At 38.8% G+C, this 14840-nt stretch overlaps 2 protein-coding genes across 18 annotated transcripts in view; one reads left to right on the top strand and one right to left on the bottom strand.

Moving 5' to 3' along the window:
* Nucleotides 1-10813, top strand: part of ENTREP2 (endosomal transmembrane epsin interactor 2) — a 186242-nt gene extending 175429 nt beyond the window's left edge. For 5 of the 9 annotated variants that reach the window (XM_068958934.1, XM_068958935.1, XM_068958942.1 and 2 more), the window contains 4 exons: nt 1928-2506; nt 7285-7359; nt 8201-8553; nt 10219-10813. In XM_068958934.1, coding sequence (XP_068815035.1) covers nt 1928-2506; nt 7285-7359; nt 8201-8553; nt 10219-10404 — 1193 coding nt within the window. In that variant the 3' untranslated portion in view covers nt 10405-10813. The remainder of the gene's footprint in view (nt 1-1927; nt 2507-7284; nt 7360-8200; nt 8554-10218) is intronic. The other 4 variants (XM_068958936.1, XM_068958937.1, XM_068958940.1 and 1 more) reach the window with 2 other exon arrangements.
* APBA2 (amyloid beta precursor protein binding family A member 2) overlaps nt 9450-14840 on the bottom strand; it is a 115110-nt gene continuing 109719 nt past the window's right edge. For all 9 annotated transcript variants that reach the window (XM_068958930.1, XM_068958933.1, XM_068958926.1 and 6 more), the window contains 2 exons: nt 14699-14839; nt 9450-13233 (listed from right to left, as the gene is read on the bottom strand). In XM_068958930.1, the coding sequence (XP_068815031.1) occupies nt 13162-13233; nt 14699-14839 (213 nt within the window). In that variant the 3' untranslated portion in view covers nt 9450-13161. The remainder of the gene's footprint in view (nt 13234-14698; nt 14840) is intronic.

Consider the following 14840-nt stretch of genomic DNA (forward strand, 5'->3'; position numbering starts at 1 on the left):
CTAAATCTTAAGGCTGGTCACTCTGGCTTTGACTACTTGGAGGCAGTGGACCAGCACTCAGGCCAGGGTTTTAACACTGCACACAGTGGTGTGTACATGTGAAAAGGGAACCAGGATGACAGCAGCCACCTTCTCCCTGTCTAGTGTTCTGTGTATTCTACGTGCCACTGGTACCGTATGTGATTGGGTAGTCTTTGATTAAAAACTCCCACTGTCTGTAGTACCAGAAAAACCGTCCCAGTGAAAGAATGGAACAGTAAGAAGCTGTAAATATGGTTTAAGATCCTTGAGTCCAGGAGGCAAGTGGTACAAACATCTCCAGCCTGAAACATAGGCAGTACACTCTATTTGGAAGATTTATATTTCTGTGATTGTTTTTGAGCTATCAGTTAAAATGCTGAAAATGAGGTTCCAGAGGGAGGGAGCCTGGATATTGAAGATCTGTGCTCTGAAAACAGGCACAGACTTACATATTTCAAAGCTCGAGGTAAGGGAGTATGTTGCAAAGAATCATCTCACTTACGTAAAAATGTTTGGAGACGCATCACAAAATATAAATGGTCCAGTAAACTACGGCAGCTTGAACAGAGCATATTATGCAATTTTAGCATGGGTAGATGTATTTCCATAATTGATTATAATGTTCTTTTTGGCAATGTCATGATTGCCTTGAAATATTATGACTTCGTTTCCTAGAAGCCCTAAAAGAAAATGGTAATTTTGATTCATCTTCTGTAAGAAAAAATGTCCTTCATAAAATTTAAGCTCATGAATATTTGATTTCACATTTTGATAATAATTTCCCTATCCTCTGAGAAGCTTTCTGCTTCCTAGACCCAAAAACCTGGGAGCACTTAACAAATATTCTCTAATCCACTGAAATATCCAGTCTTTCTATTTCTGAACACAATAGAATATGTTTGTCTCATCAGTATTGCTGGCAGCAGCTGTTTATGCAGAAAAGGGGCCTCAGAAGCTGCTGAGCTGAATAGAATAATGTGATTTGTATTTTGTAAGTACATTGATTTTAGATATTGAATCTTACCAGGAATTCCACTCCAACATGGGAAAATTGTTGTTAATATTATTGGAGCCTGAGAAATTTTATGGTCTAATTTCCAGACTAAAGGGATTTCCTTTCTCTTTTCATCATGACTTTTAGGAGTAAAGCAGAGCCAAATACTTACTTTCAGGCAAAGGTCCATTTTCATTTATAATGTGTATACGTAGGCCTGACAGAGGAATTGATAACAATCTCAGCTTTCAATACAAAGGGCTTCCAAGATGGCATGAGCCTGCACAAAATATTTAGCTTCTATCTGAAGTGAAAAGACAAAAGAGCCTCTGATATCCTATATATTCTGTATGCTAGAGATGTGATGTGAGGGTGACTTCTGTTTTGTAAAACTCTTGGGTACATACTTCAGATAAATGATGACTGGTTAGGAAGTGTTAGGCGCAAAGCTCATACTGACAGTAGTGGTAGGCGTAGAACTGGTCAGAGCCTTGTTTATTCAGTAGTTGTGTAAAGCTGTACTTTTCCTACCATGGGCAATCTCTCACTGTTGACCAGAGAAACCAGTAGTGAAAGAGCTGTCGCCATTTGAATGTAGTTGCAGAAAATACTTTGGTATCAGTGCTGAAGCACGTTTATTAACTGAAGAAAATACATGAGAAAGTTCAAATTACCTTTGTTGAAAGACACTTAAAAACAAGTAAATGACTTCAGTCTTTATTTGTGTCTCGTCTGTGTCTCTTTCCTATTTGTGTTTCTTATCTGTGGCATTTTGTGAGCTGTAAGGTTTTAAATACTTGCTGATATGCTTACCAATTACTTAATTTAAATCAGTGTCTTGAAAACCGTGGTAGGGAGGAATGGATCAGGGGCAAGAAGTCATTATTTTTCACTGAATCTCTTGTTTTGCAGTTTCTGTTGACAGCACCTCTTTGATGGCCTCTGAGGCTGTTGATATCCCAGACCATAGCTGCTCCTCTGAAGATCATTGTTCGCTGGAAGTTCGAGGATCGCTCCATTCTGCAGATTTTTCTCCCTACAGCACGGCGCACAAAGGGACTGAGGACAGGAGCTGCAGCAGCCTGGATTTCAGCGTGCGCTGCCGGTTGCGCCGGACTCGCTCGCAGGACTTTCCTGATGAGGATGACGGCTCTTACAGCAGAGCCTCTGCAGACAGGTCTCAAGGACAGGAAAACGAGAGCTGTGCCCACGGCAGGTCCTCAGACTGTTCCTCAGAGAATTTCAGCTCCTCAGAAAGAGAAGGGCAGAGCAAAGCCACACCACCTTTGAAACAAATGAAAATCTGCTGTGGGGTCTTTAGCCAGCCTGCTGTCCCTTCCCAGCCCTCTCCCTGTTTTGGGCCTGCAAATACTCCGCCTTACACAGGCAGCCCGGAGAGTACTGTCCAGCAGCGTCACATTACAAAAGCCAGAATGTCAAATATAGTCCGATCAACTAGTGACCCTGTCTCATGTTCATCTAATACAGAAGGTAGGTGTAGCACAACATGGCTGTGGCTCACCACAAATGAGCGGTGTTTGATTTATGCAGTGATTAGTATTGCTGGAAATTATACGAAGCCTTTCAGTGATGGATGACTTATGTGTGAAGGTTTTAGCTCCATGCACACTTTTTACGTTTGAAAATTTTTAGGAGGAATGAACGTGGGAAAAATGACAGAGTGAAATTAATACTGATTTTCCTAAATTATACCAGCCTTTCTGCACTGAGTCAGAAAACCATCTCTTGAGTAGATGCTTCCACCTCTCTTGGTATTATGTTGAGAAGTCAAACCGACAAGTTGAATGGTAGCTGGGGTGTACTTGGAAAACAACTAATCAAGCTTTCATGCTCAAAATATAGCAGGTTGTGTCTCCTGAAGGTGATGCTGGGTCATTGACAGGATTGGTGCATGTCGGAGGCAGTTAGGGTGTAACTCTGTAGTGGCAAGTTGGATCGTGCAATGGAAAGTTTTGATGAAATTAAAGATGAGGTGCATGACAAGATGATGAATGAGAAGTTAAGCCTTTGACTGTCCTGGACAAGCGTCTTCTGCTAATGAATGTCCTGTTAGAAAGTATGGAAGAAGAGAGGAGGGCTTATTAGCTGACCATTGTATCTTTCTAAAATTCTGTTTATTACTGGGAGAGAAAATACTTGATTTAGTAGGGAGTGGTTTGGTCAAATAGTAGCTGGAATGAAATATCTGAAAACGTTTGAAAGGTATGTTTTTTCAAAAGGGTGTAAACTGTTTAGAGAGATTCAAAGGGGTAACTTGGAGAAGTGGTTTGAAACTGAAGATAAAGAGTGTTGTAAGATGTCAGAAAAATTATGCTAGTACAGATGCATTCGTTGGGCTTTCTGAGGGAGCTAGAGGAAGAATCATCATGTGACTAGTTCAAAACAAATGTAGACAAAATGCTGACAATAGTTTCATTTAGGAAGATGAAGTGTTGGGTCTATTCGACTTTTTTGCCTTGTTGTTCTGTTCCTGTGAATATCAGAGACCTCATACCTAGCTCAGTAATTGAAAGTCTTTTAACTTTAGGAGTCTGGCCTCAGCTTGCAGTCCAAGAAGTGTGAACCTTTAATCTAAAAAAGTTAAGGTCTGCATTTATTTTATGACCGTTACTCTGCTAGTATGTATGTGCTATGAATCTGCTGTGCAAACAGTAAGTAGGAATTTCTGAATCCTTTCTACAGTGCTAAATATTACCCTTTCTCTTCGGGATCACACTGTGCAAGTTTTCCATATTGTGCTCCATATGCTCTTTGAGTGGTGTTTGACGGAGATATTACTGTAGGCAGCCACATCTACGTGTTCTAGCTGACTGTTGGGACACCTGCCATAAACAGATGCTCTGGCTTCATTTTTAAAACGTCCTAAATACATCCGTCATTTTTTCTGGAGAAGGGGGCTTGTTTAATTGACTGTGATTATGGGAATTATTTTGTCTAATTTCCAAGGTCTTGACCCTGCACGGGTTGAAAATGGGTGAAACATGGTTGAATTGTAACTGGGCTTAGCAAAGATTGTGCTAAAGGAGCAGAGACGGTTCTAAAAGTGTTGATGTTGGGGGGGGGCGGGGAGTAAGAGAAGAGGTAACTTGGAAGAAATGTGTTTGTGCTGGCCTAGTTGGCCATTCTGCTGCTGCCTACAGGAGCTTCTTTTAAATGAAATCTTTGTTAGAGAAGCACGTGAGTTTAGGTATACGTATTTCTTTCATTTAAATGTTTGGCAAACTAGAGAAATATATTGCAGAGTTTGACTCTGTGAAGCTTTTCACTGCTTTACATCACCTCAGATTCCTCACTCCGTACCATTTGATGAGCTTTGGAAATCACGGATATATTAGAAGCAGCACATTTCTAATAATATGTATCGACTGTTTGTAGCAGCCCTTAAGCTTATTCTTTCTAAGCGATGACACACAGCTGAAGTTCTTTATCGTCAGCTAACTTTAGCGAAGCATTTGATCTAAATGCTTCAGGACTGGTCTGTAGCTTTCACCGCAGAATTTTAAATACTGTTATGTGATAACTGTCATGGCTACGCATTCAGTACGCTATGCAGCTGTGTGCTTTCAGTAAGATAAATCCTGTGTGGTAGAAAAGGCCTAAAGCTCCATTAACTTTGAAAGGCACTGAAGATCTGGAGCATGCTGAAAGGTGCTTTCGCTCTTAGATGTATCACAGTGATAGGTCAGGAGAAGCCAAAAGATGTTAAACCTGCTATGCAGAGGTGAAGCTCTGTTTGAAAGCTGTCTGTACGACTCTAGAGCCACGTCCAGTACACGGACGAGCTACGTACACCTGGAGGGGGCCTGTGGATGCACGCAGGAAGAGGAAGCCCCATGGCGCTTTATCTGCGTTGGGATTTCAGGCAGGTTTCAGAACAGACCCTTCTGATACAGAGTTACCTGGTTTCCTTTGGGAGGAGGAGGAAGGGAAACGGAAATAAAATACCACCATCTTGTTCAAAAGCCAGGTGAATCAAATGCAGCTCCTGAGCCTGCAGAGATAGAGAATAGTAACTTACCGTCTATATCCCTACGCAGAGAGGAGAGCTGTGCTGTGTCTCATGGATGTGTAAACTGAGATCCACAGAGCTGAAGGATAGGGAAGGATGAAGGGAACCAACTAAGCTCCATCAACAACTTCTTAACCCAGAAACAAAACTATTTTTGGCAGTAATTTACACATTTTTTGCAACTGTTCTGGAGTAGAAGAACTCATCAAATATTCTGACCATATGAAGCACAGAGGTGTAACTTCATATCGTTAAGACTTGTAAGTCACACGAGACACGTACTGCAGCCTGGGGGGAACAGAAGGGTGTGGGAGCTTCAGGCATGTTCACAAATGGCAAAATGCAGCGGTCAGATTGGGAAGTGAGATTTGGTATTATCTTTGGTCCCTATCTTTTTTCTTTAAGAAAAATGATTCATTTATCTGTGGATTAACTTCCTTATACACCTCAGTGTTTCTTTTTGGGTGTGCTTCTAAATCTCTTAAAATTTATTGGGTAGTTTTGTTAAATGAGTCTTGAACTCATTGCACCTAGTTTGGAGCGTGAATTATTTGATGCAGGGATGTTGCATATGTGCAGCAGTGCAGTCACACAGCAGCCATGAGATCTAATAGGTTAGTAATCTGGGAATTCATTTCAAAGCAGGCATAAATCTGTGTGTGTGTGTGTGTTTTTTTTTTTTTTTTAACATCAGTAATCCACAATTCACGTGCTTTTAAGCGCATCTTGACCTGATGGAGTCTTCATGGTCTATATAGTCAATAATTCTCCCACTTATCCTTTAATGCTGGAAGTGAGCTTGTTCATTTGTTTTAAAGCATCTGCCATCCCTAGTAGAGAAATTGTCTAAATGAGTTTAGTTTAATAGGTGCCTTTATAGTTGGTATGCAGTTCCAGGGCAATGCAAGTATGGTGGGTTCACATATAATCTCTGTAAGAAATGATTCCCTCTTTAAAACATTACTTACAAATGAGAGTTTGCCTGTTTTCCTCTCTCTCCTTTCCCCTGTAAGTTCATCAAAACAAAGGAGGACAGATACAACTCCTAGCATTGATCTTTGTTAGAATAAACGTAATTTGTAAATCTATAATAGACTAGGTAGCTATATCAGTAAGTGTCCTGTGTAACTGGTGATTACTGTAGTGTCTCCATTCCAGATAATTCAGGATACTGTCTAGTGGTATAGTTTTGTCTTTGTCCCAGGTGCATTAAGCAGAATAATAGAGGATGGGAAAATAAAATCACTGAAGTGTCTCCTCTTAATAAGCATGCCACGATTCATGCATGGCAGTACTTCAAAATAATAAGGCAAGTTAAAGACAGACTAGTAGCTGCCTCTTAACTTCTTAAAGCTTTTCTGTGTTTGTAGAATCTTACTTTTGTTTTAGTTCATTTAATTATTTGCCCTGCCAGAGGGGATTATACCAGGTTTTCATTATAAACTTTCTCTGAAGATATTGAAAAAAAAGTCTTCTAATCTACCTAGAAGTTCAAAGTAGTTTTCAGTCTTGGAAACAGATGTAAACAGGCTTAACATAAATGGGAGGGTTTATTCCTTCTTGACTGTTAAAAGCTTGAGCTTAAAAAGGCTGTACTGGTAATTACTGTATAGTGTGATTTCACCATCATTGATCCCTTTTTCTGGCATCTCAGAAACCTCTCATTAGAAACCTTCTCATCAGCCCAACTCTGTCTAGAGTTGTTGGTTGATGCTCTGTAACCGTTTAATTGGAGCACCAGTAGCCATACTACCCGTTGACTTAATCAGTGGAAGATAGCATTTGTCCTCCAAAGAACGAGAATCTATAAAAAAGGAGGTAGAGTTACTGAACAAAGTTCCAGTTTTTATAGAAGTAAGAGGCCTTCATCTCTCTTGACTTCCCATTTTCTAAGGTAAATCTGTCTACCAGGGAACTAGAGGAAGGTCTGCCCCTAGAATGCAGGGAGCCTTCTCCACCCTTCATGCGGAGGCCGGAAGTATTTAGGATTTGATAACTGTGGAACAGGAAACCATCAAGCAAGGAACAGTATCTTTCTAATCATATTTAAGTGATTAAAGGACCTTTCTGTATATAGTAGTTTCTCTTCATGAATGGATGTCTTGGTAGTATTTCATCTGAGAAGTTTCATCCTGTAAAGGAGATTATAGAAGATCCCAATGTATTTTCCATGCTTTCAGCAGAGGATGACAGGGTTTGGTTGTGCTCTTTCTCTCTCTCTGTTTCCCTTTGGTTAAAGGTGATAATTGTGCCTGGACTCCAGTATATAGCCAGCATCAAGATGCAGGATTATTTCCAGCTACTCTGGAAACAGGTGAGGATCAGTTTTCTACAGTTGGATCATATGGTTTTTCTTGTCATAGTCTATAAACAATTAAAACAAGCTTGTAATGGAGAAATAAAATCAAGGGATGTCCTCCCAAAATTTTCTTCAAACAGCATGCATACGTGATGTATAATGCAGATGGAACCACATTTGCACCCATTTGCATTGAACCTTCCTGTTACCAGGTACCTGTTTCTTGCACTAAATCTGGGGGATTGGGCTTGCTCTTTGCCTTGCAGCGTAGCGCGAGGAGGGAGAACGGCCACAACAGAGCGTGGCGGAGAGACAGAATTTCTGATAACGTTGTAGTGCCGCAGTCGCATAGTTTTGGAAACAACCTTTGAGTGAAAACAAATGCTGTGATTTAACGCCATGTTTTAGCTTAGCTCTTTTGCTTTCTCTCCACTTTTCACTAATCTCTTATGTATTATTCACTGCTTATAATTTTTTTGGCCTGATTAGATGTAAGGAGAACTGTATCCTTAAAGTCACTGAGAGCTAAAGCATTACATATTACATATGTAACAATGAGTAGCTGTTGTCTTCTCCTGTCGTTAATATCAGCTGAAATCCTTAAAAATAGAGTTAAGAAAAATGTATGCCATTTATGAAGTATTTTAATTATTCACCATTCACCTATACATGGTCCTTCTTGCTCCTGCAAAGGCATCTTACCGCTGATGCTGCTATGCTGTTTAACCGTTTCTGAAGTGTTTTTGTTATTCTGAAGACAGAATAGGAATTTTATGACAAACTAAAAACCTTTTGTTGACAATACTTGATGTGATGACTCTTTTTTTTTTTTTTTTTTTTAACTATTACTTTAAAGGTACTTTTTCCCCCCCCTTTTTAGTTCCTGTTTCGGGTTCTCATGTGGCTGCCTCTGCTTGTCAGGATTCTTTGAGCAGTTTCCTACCAGCTGGAAAACAGAGGGATACAAGGAGACTAGACCTACATTTAAAGTCAAAGGCTTTGCAAACACTCTCGAAAGAGCGACCACGCTCTTTAGTGGACCTTAAGGCCTATAAAGACACAAAAATTCTAGTGGCAAAATTTTTGGAACATTCAAACTGTAACCTCCCTCCAGAAGTACGGCACGTAGTAAACAGCATACGCTCAGTCATAAAGTCTGACGAGAGACACATGGAGGAAGCCATCTTCAGTGCCAATATCATAGACCAGGTAGGCCATTCATGTTTTAAAGATTTGTGCGGCTATGATAAACACACAACTTTTTAAACATGTTTTTACCATTTGAAGTACTTCAGAAAATTGTTACAAATGTTCCTGTATGGTAACATGACTTTAATAAGAAATAATTAATATTTATCCAGCAGTAGCGTATTTTACACTGAAGCAGTTACAAATGCATTTAGAATTCTTCAGCTGGACACAATACTGGCAATATCCTAGAAGATGGATAGGGAACTGTTATTATATCCTGATAATGATCCTCTTACTCCTAAATTCCTTCTGCACCTGGGACATAGTAATCCATACGTGAGTTTGTGTTTATATGCAGAGATACGTAGTTAATAACAAATCCTTTTAGTAAGGAGAAAGGTGATGGATCACCTTTTACTAGTATTGTTATCAAAATGATAGGCATAGAAATGAAGTTTCTCTTTTATTGTCAGGTTTAAAAAGCAGAACGCCCTTAGCACTGACTAGCCCCGTCCAGGTTGGCTATCAGGTGTCCGCAGAGCTGCGCGGAGGGTTAAGGATACGCACTTGGGCTCTTTCCCCTTTTGAGATGTCATTTCTACAGTGTTGGTTTGCTGATCCCTAAACAAGATAAACTTACTGAGTTTCGAAACAGGATGCAGTACCAGTTAAACAGCATCTGAGGTAGTCTGATGTGTAGCAGGAACCGTGCTGCATTTACAAAAGCTTGCTGCAATACCGTCTTTTGCTAACTATGAAGTAGAGCAAAGAAGTAGAACAGTATCAGTTCACTCTACAGTCACATCAGTAGAAAAGCAGTGCTACCATGAGATACCTAACAGAATGTTGCTATGGAATTAAGTTTTAACATTTTTATTGCCTTACCACATTTATAGGTCATTAAATCCCCAAGGTTGGAAAGTTGGAAATAGTTTTATTTAAATGAAAAAAAAAGTTTCTCACAAAACAAAACAGTATAAATGAACGTGAGTGTTTATGCAGATCATAAAACCGGAAACGCTGTGTGGGCTTCTGAGATCTGAGGATACATACAGCTTTTTCGCATTAAAGAAATAATTTCAGGGAAGTTATTTTTTCAGCCAAAAAACAGTAATCAGTGAAAGTCCCAGCCGTTCCAGCGATCTACTTAAGAAGTCACAGGATTTTCTCTAAAATCTAAATCAGATTTGTGAAGCAGACCGACAGTTCCATGAACCGACGTGTTTGTTTACCAGGCTTGCGAGGTTTTGGTTCTCTTCAGCCTTCACCAAAGCTAGTGAGGCATCTCTTTTTCCCTGGAAGAAATAGGTTAATTTCCTTCAAGCTCGTATTTGCCTGGCAGCAGAGCTGCTGCCTTTTTCACTAGTTTCCTTTTCATTCTTACATAGAGAAAGAATTTGTTTGCCCCTTTTTTGCTTTAAAAGTACAATACAGATGCGAGGCTTGATGCCTTTCGAACTTGACCTTGCTTTCCGGTAGCCTGTACTCAGCCGTGGCCACCTGGGAAAACAGGGCACGTGGGAGAGGGAGTCTCTGGGTGGCTGCATAAACACACGTCTGCTTGCAGGGAGCTCCATTATTAAATAAATTAAATAATATTCAGGGACTGAACCTTTTCAATGAAAACGTTTGTCACTCTGTTTTTTCCCCATTTGTCTTTGTCCATTCCTGCCTTTCAAACAGGTAATTACAAGTTCCCAGCAGAATGTGAATACCTCTAGAAAGCGACTCCAGGAAGATCTTCACCTGCAGAGCTGCGGTGCTCTGAGCTCTCCAGTTGCCTTCTTACGTAGGGCCCATATCGCTCGCAGTGTCGAGCGGGACAGGCCGCACAGTTTAATTGGAGTTTGCCGGGAGACCATCCTTTGATAATATTCACAGGTATGTGATTCCAGCAAAGAGGATTAAGGAAGAAACGAGGACTGGGAGAAATACAAGTAGTGGATGGCTTAAAAAGGAAAAAGTGTCTTCCTTTGGAATTCCACTTTTTTCCAAGAGCAGGAAGAGAACAACTGTTTTTTTTTTTGAATGTAAATCTCAGCCCTGCATTTTGCAAAATTTTACTAATTTATTAGTAAACTCGTAAGAAATGTTTTCCCAACCAGAAATGCATCTATTTCACTGTACTTATAGAAATGCTGCTGATGCTGCCTAGCATTTCTTGAAAACCATCGCAAACCCACGAGAGACCTGTTGTACAACTGAAAAGTTGTATTTATTTAATGTACCTCAAAGTGTTTTAACTATGATCAGTGGTTTAATAAAAAGTATTTCTGGACTCTGTTTTTGCAACAACTGATTTGGATAGAAATGTAAAAGTGATTTATAAGCACACACAGTGCTTATTCTAATCCATTTTACCAATGTCTGTCATACTAGGCCAACTGATCTGACCTGTTAAAACTGCTTTCCCCCTCCTCCTTATAATATGTTGCCCTTTTAAATTATAGTAAAGGATGCAGTGTGGTTTATTTTTGCTTTGTTCTGAATGTTTATGAGTTTATGATGTTTAAACACTCTGCCAGTCGTGACCAAAAGATGCATCAGGGAAAGAAGTCTTTGAAATTCTGCATTTCCAAAAAGAAGATTTTATAAATTTCTTACAAATTGGAACTGATGGAAAATTAGATGTAATTTTTATCCAGCAGAGCCTTGAATTTTTTAAAAAAGAAGTGCTCTTCCATTCCACTTAGTAATTTGGACAATTGTATTACTAAAACATGTCCCTGTGGTTCTGCTGCATTTGTGATCAATTTAAAATTTATCCTAAAAAATCAAAATAGCATCACTGACACTAGTTTGATTATCAGCATAAACACAGGTCTACCAGCAATGTCTTCCAGGGCAAGTTTCATCCCAGATCTCTCAGAGGAAACCGGGACTGCCTTAAACAAAAGGTTCTCATAAAGAACCTACCATAGGTTGATAGCTTGTGGTTTTAAATCTTTTGCAGCAATGCTTGCCAGTAGTGTTACAGTTCCCATGTGAGGTTTAGTCGTATAGCGGTTTCATTTGTGTCATTCTGAGTGGGGAGACATCCTGTGAAAAGGTCACAAAGGAATGTAGCTAAGGATGGGTAGTTTTAGTTTTACAGAATCATTCATTTTAATGTATATTAAGTATAGCATGCTTCTGTATTGATATGAAGTTACAGTGACATCCAGTGGCAACAAGGTAGGCTAATTGCAAGCATCTACTCTGAAGATGATAATAGGCAATACACAAATTCTTATTTCAAGATAGTGGAATGAATTCCTCTTAAGAACAGAAATCTGTGACCTTTGCAACTGCACTTAGATGAAGAATTAAAAGATACTCTAGTTGGATTTTTTTTATTTTGTAAACTTCACAACAAACAAAATAAGCGAGCTTTCTTTATTATTTCTGATTTATTAGTTATACTAGATTAATTCTTTCCTAAGGTCAGTTGCATGCAACACACATTAGTCCTTGAAGTACAGTCATCCTAAAGCTTTTTAGTTACTGCATGGTAAGGCTTCTTAAGTCACAGTGTATTTTCTTCAAGGTCTTGGCCAAAACAAAACAAAAAAAAAACTAGACAAAAAGTTACATCAATTAACATTTATCTCATAAGGAATACAACTTTACGACTACTTTTTTTTTTTTTTTTTTAATCTACACACATTCTAATACTGCGGATGGTGCTAGCTCATTTGTCAGAACAATTTACATCCAGAACACGTTGCCTCAGGAATAAGAATGCTTTATAAAAGACAGTAACAGGTAAGCATGGCTTTCCCATTTTGAGCTAGTATGAACAAAAAGGTAATATGCAAAAATCCAAACAAAAAAACCCCAGCCCAACACATACATTACACAAACTGTGCAATAAGTTATCAGTGAAATAGTTCTGTTAAATCATAAAAATCACAAACATTAAAAATAAATATGTATCTAAATAAATATTTTGATTTTAATCTTGTGGCAATTATTCTTTTATTTAGCATATGAAACACTTGTTACATGTTTATGTTCACACCTTGCCAAACAGGTTACACTTGTCATAACAATACCAAGTACTACAGTGGTTTTCTTTACGTTAGAATCTAGACGTTTCACTGCACATGTTCCTATCCACTGAAATACCATCTATTCGGCACCAATTTTAAAATTATTCAATGCCGTCAGTATTGTACCACTTTATGGGACTGGGATTTTTTTTTTTTTTTTTTTTAACTTGAGGCAGGCATAACTTCCTCTAATTGCTTATCTTTGCCATTTCCTGCAGTCTCATTCATCAGATATTCACATTCACCATGATATCAAACAGGACAGACATACATACACCACGCCACATAAAGTTTACAAATAAATATGTCTTAAGTTTTATGTGAAAAGAATTTAGAAGATGTTGCAAAATACTTAAATGTTTTACAAAGATTTTGTGTCAGTGATTATTGTCCTTGACCATCCTGCTCATCACTTTTTGGCAAAGAAATAAAAGGAAAAGAGAGAAAAGGCAGACACCCCTGTCCTTTTCTGGTTTTGGAGTCCTCAGGTCCAGCTTCAAAGCCTTTCATTCATACAAAATACAAAATTCTCTTCAGCTATGAAGGCTTCAGCTTTGATGGAATCATGTAGTTATTCTGTTGAGAGAGTCTCATGCTAGATGTACAGGGGTGTCTCTTGCCCAGTTAGAAGCCTGAACATGGCAGCTGGCATAGTCTTCATGTGGATCTGTCAATTGATTTACACAAAATTGATTTAAACAGAAGAAGAAGAATCTATATGGTGTAAGTGCAGTGGTGTCTCAGTGGTGTAAGTGCATTTACTGTCCTGGTTCCTGTCAGATGTGAATGTTACCAAAGCTTCTAGTTCAAAGTTCTCTGGTTTGGAGAAGCTGGCTTACTGTCTTTTTTCTGTCCTTTTTCTGATTTTTTTTTTGTTTGTTTGTTTTTTAATGACATGAACTAACAGGCTATTTAAGGATATTTAAAAGGATATTTAAACACTTGCTACTGCTTCTCCAACCACAGTCCTTACAAAAAGAGAGAACACAAACCTCTCTGGAAATTCACTCTGCTACTCCAATATTAACTAAAACTAGGTTTTCTTTTAAATTCCTTCCCTATGGGAGGGGCATTTTTCTCCTAAGTGGACTATGAACCTTTGAACACAAAACTTGAACTGTACCATCTATTATTTCAGTGCAGTCAGCATTTGTCAAAACCGGTTCTCTCATGGCTAGTATATGCAAGTTCTTTTTACAAGGAGCATCGTGACAAGCATCAGAGGGATTTTACAGACCAACAGGATTAAAGACGTCAGGTAATCAGAGTTGTACCAAGAATGTAGTAACAGCTGTAGTTACCTATCAGAGTATGTGAGAGTAAGGAATGTAAACGTTACTAACCGATCATACAGACCCTCACAAGCCAAATGCTGCCTTGATATCTTGGTCTCTTCATGCTGCAAAAGAATGTTTCATACTGACCTTGTAGGTGTAGAAAGATGATGGGCAGCAAAGAGGTATCTCAAAAGCATGGAGGTTCTAGTGAAACCTATAGCTTTATTCCTACCTGCATGCACGTACTCTGTATTCTATTTCAAGCATCATTTTCCGCAGGAAAAGGAGTTAACTCTGATTTTGGCAAAGGAACTAGTAGAAGATCTAGCCAGGGTCATGTATGATACTACCACTAAATTCAGTAGGAACCAGAGGATCTTGTTCTTCTGTTGCTGATTTCTCTAAAATACTGAAGAGAGATGTCTTAACTTTTTCCCCAAGGTAAGTGGGAAATGTTCAGTAAATATGAAAGGAGTAAAACACATAGCTCAGGTCATACTCTCAGCTCTGTGCATACTAATTTCTTTCTATGCCAGATGCTCTACTGATAAGCTAAGAGACATTTTCATAGCTAAGACGCTTGAGTGATTTCTTCCCTTAACTGACGGGTTTAATTCAAACAGTAAGTTGAAGGTTCAGAATCATGCCAGAAAATGAGTGGAAAAACACAGTGAATTTACATCCAATTGTTCAAAAAATGTTTTGTTCATTTTTGTGTTTACTGTTCAAATCGGATATATTGAGGTTTTAGTTCTAATACTTAGTTAAGACACTGATTGTTTTCAACTGAAATATGTAGTATATATTCATTCTACAGTTTTAATTGTTTGATGAAGTATTTAATAGTTTTCTTACCTCTCCCACTGAATTAGACAATGCTTGTACTATCTTCTCGTGAGCAGTTGCAACAACGCTTTGTCCATTGATCTCAATAATACGATGTCCTACTCTGACCCCTCCCCTCTCAGCTATTCCACCTCGCATCAAGCTGCAAATC

This window comes from Struthio camelus, chromosome 12 (genome assembly GCF_040807025.1).
Source record: "Struthio camelus isolate bStrCam1 chromosome 12, bStrCam1.hap1, whole genome shotgun sequence".
NCBI classification, from domain to species: Eukaryota; Metazoa; Chordata; class Aves; order Struthioniformes; family Struthionidae; genus Struthio; species Struthio camelus.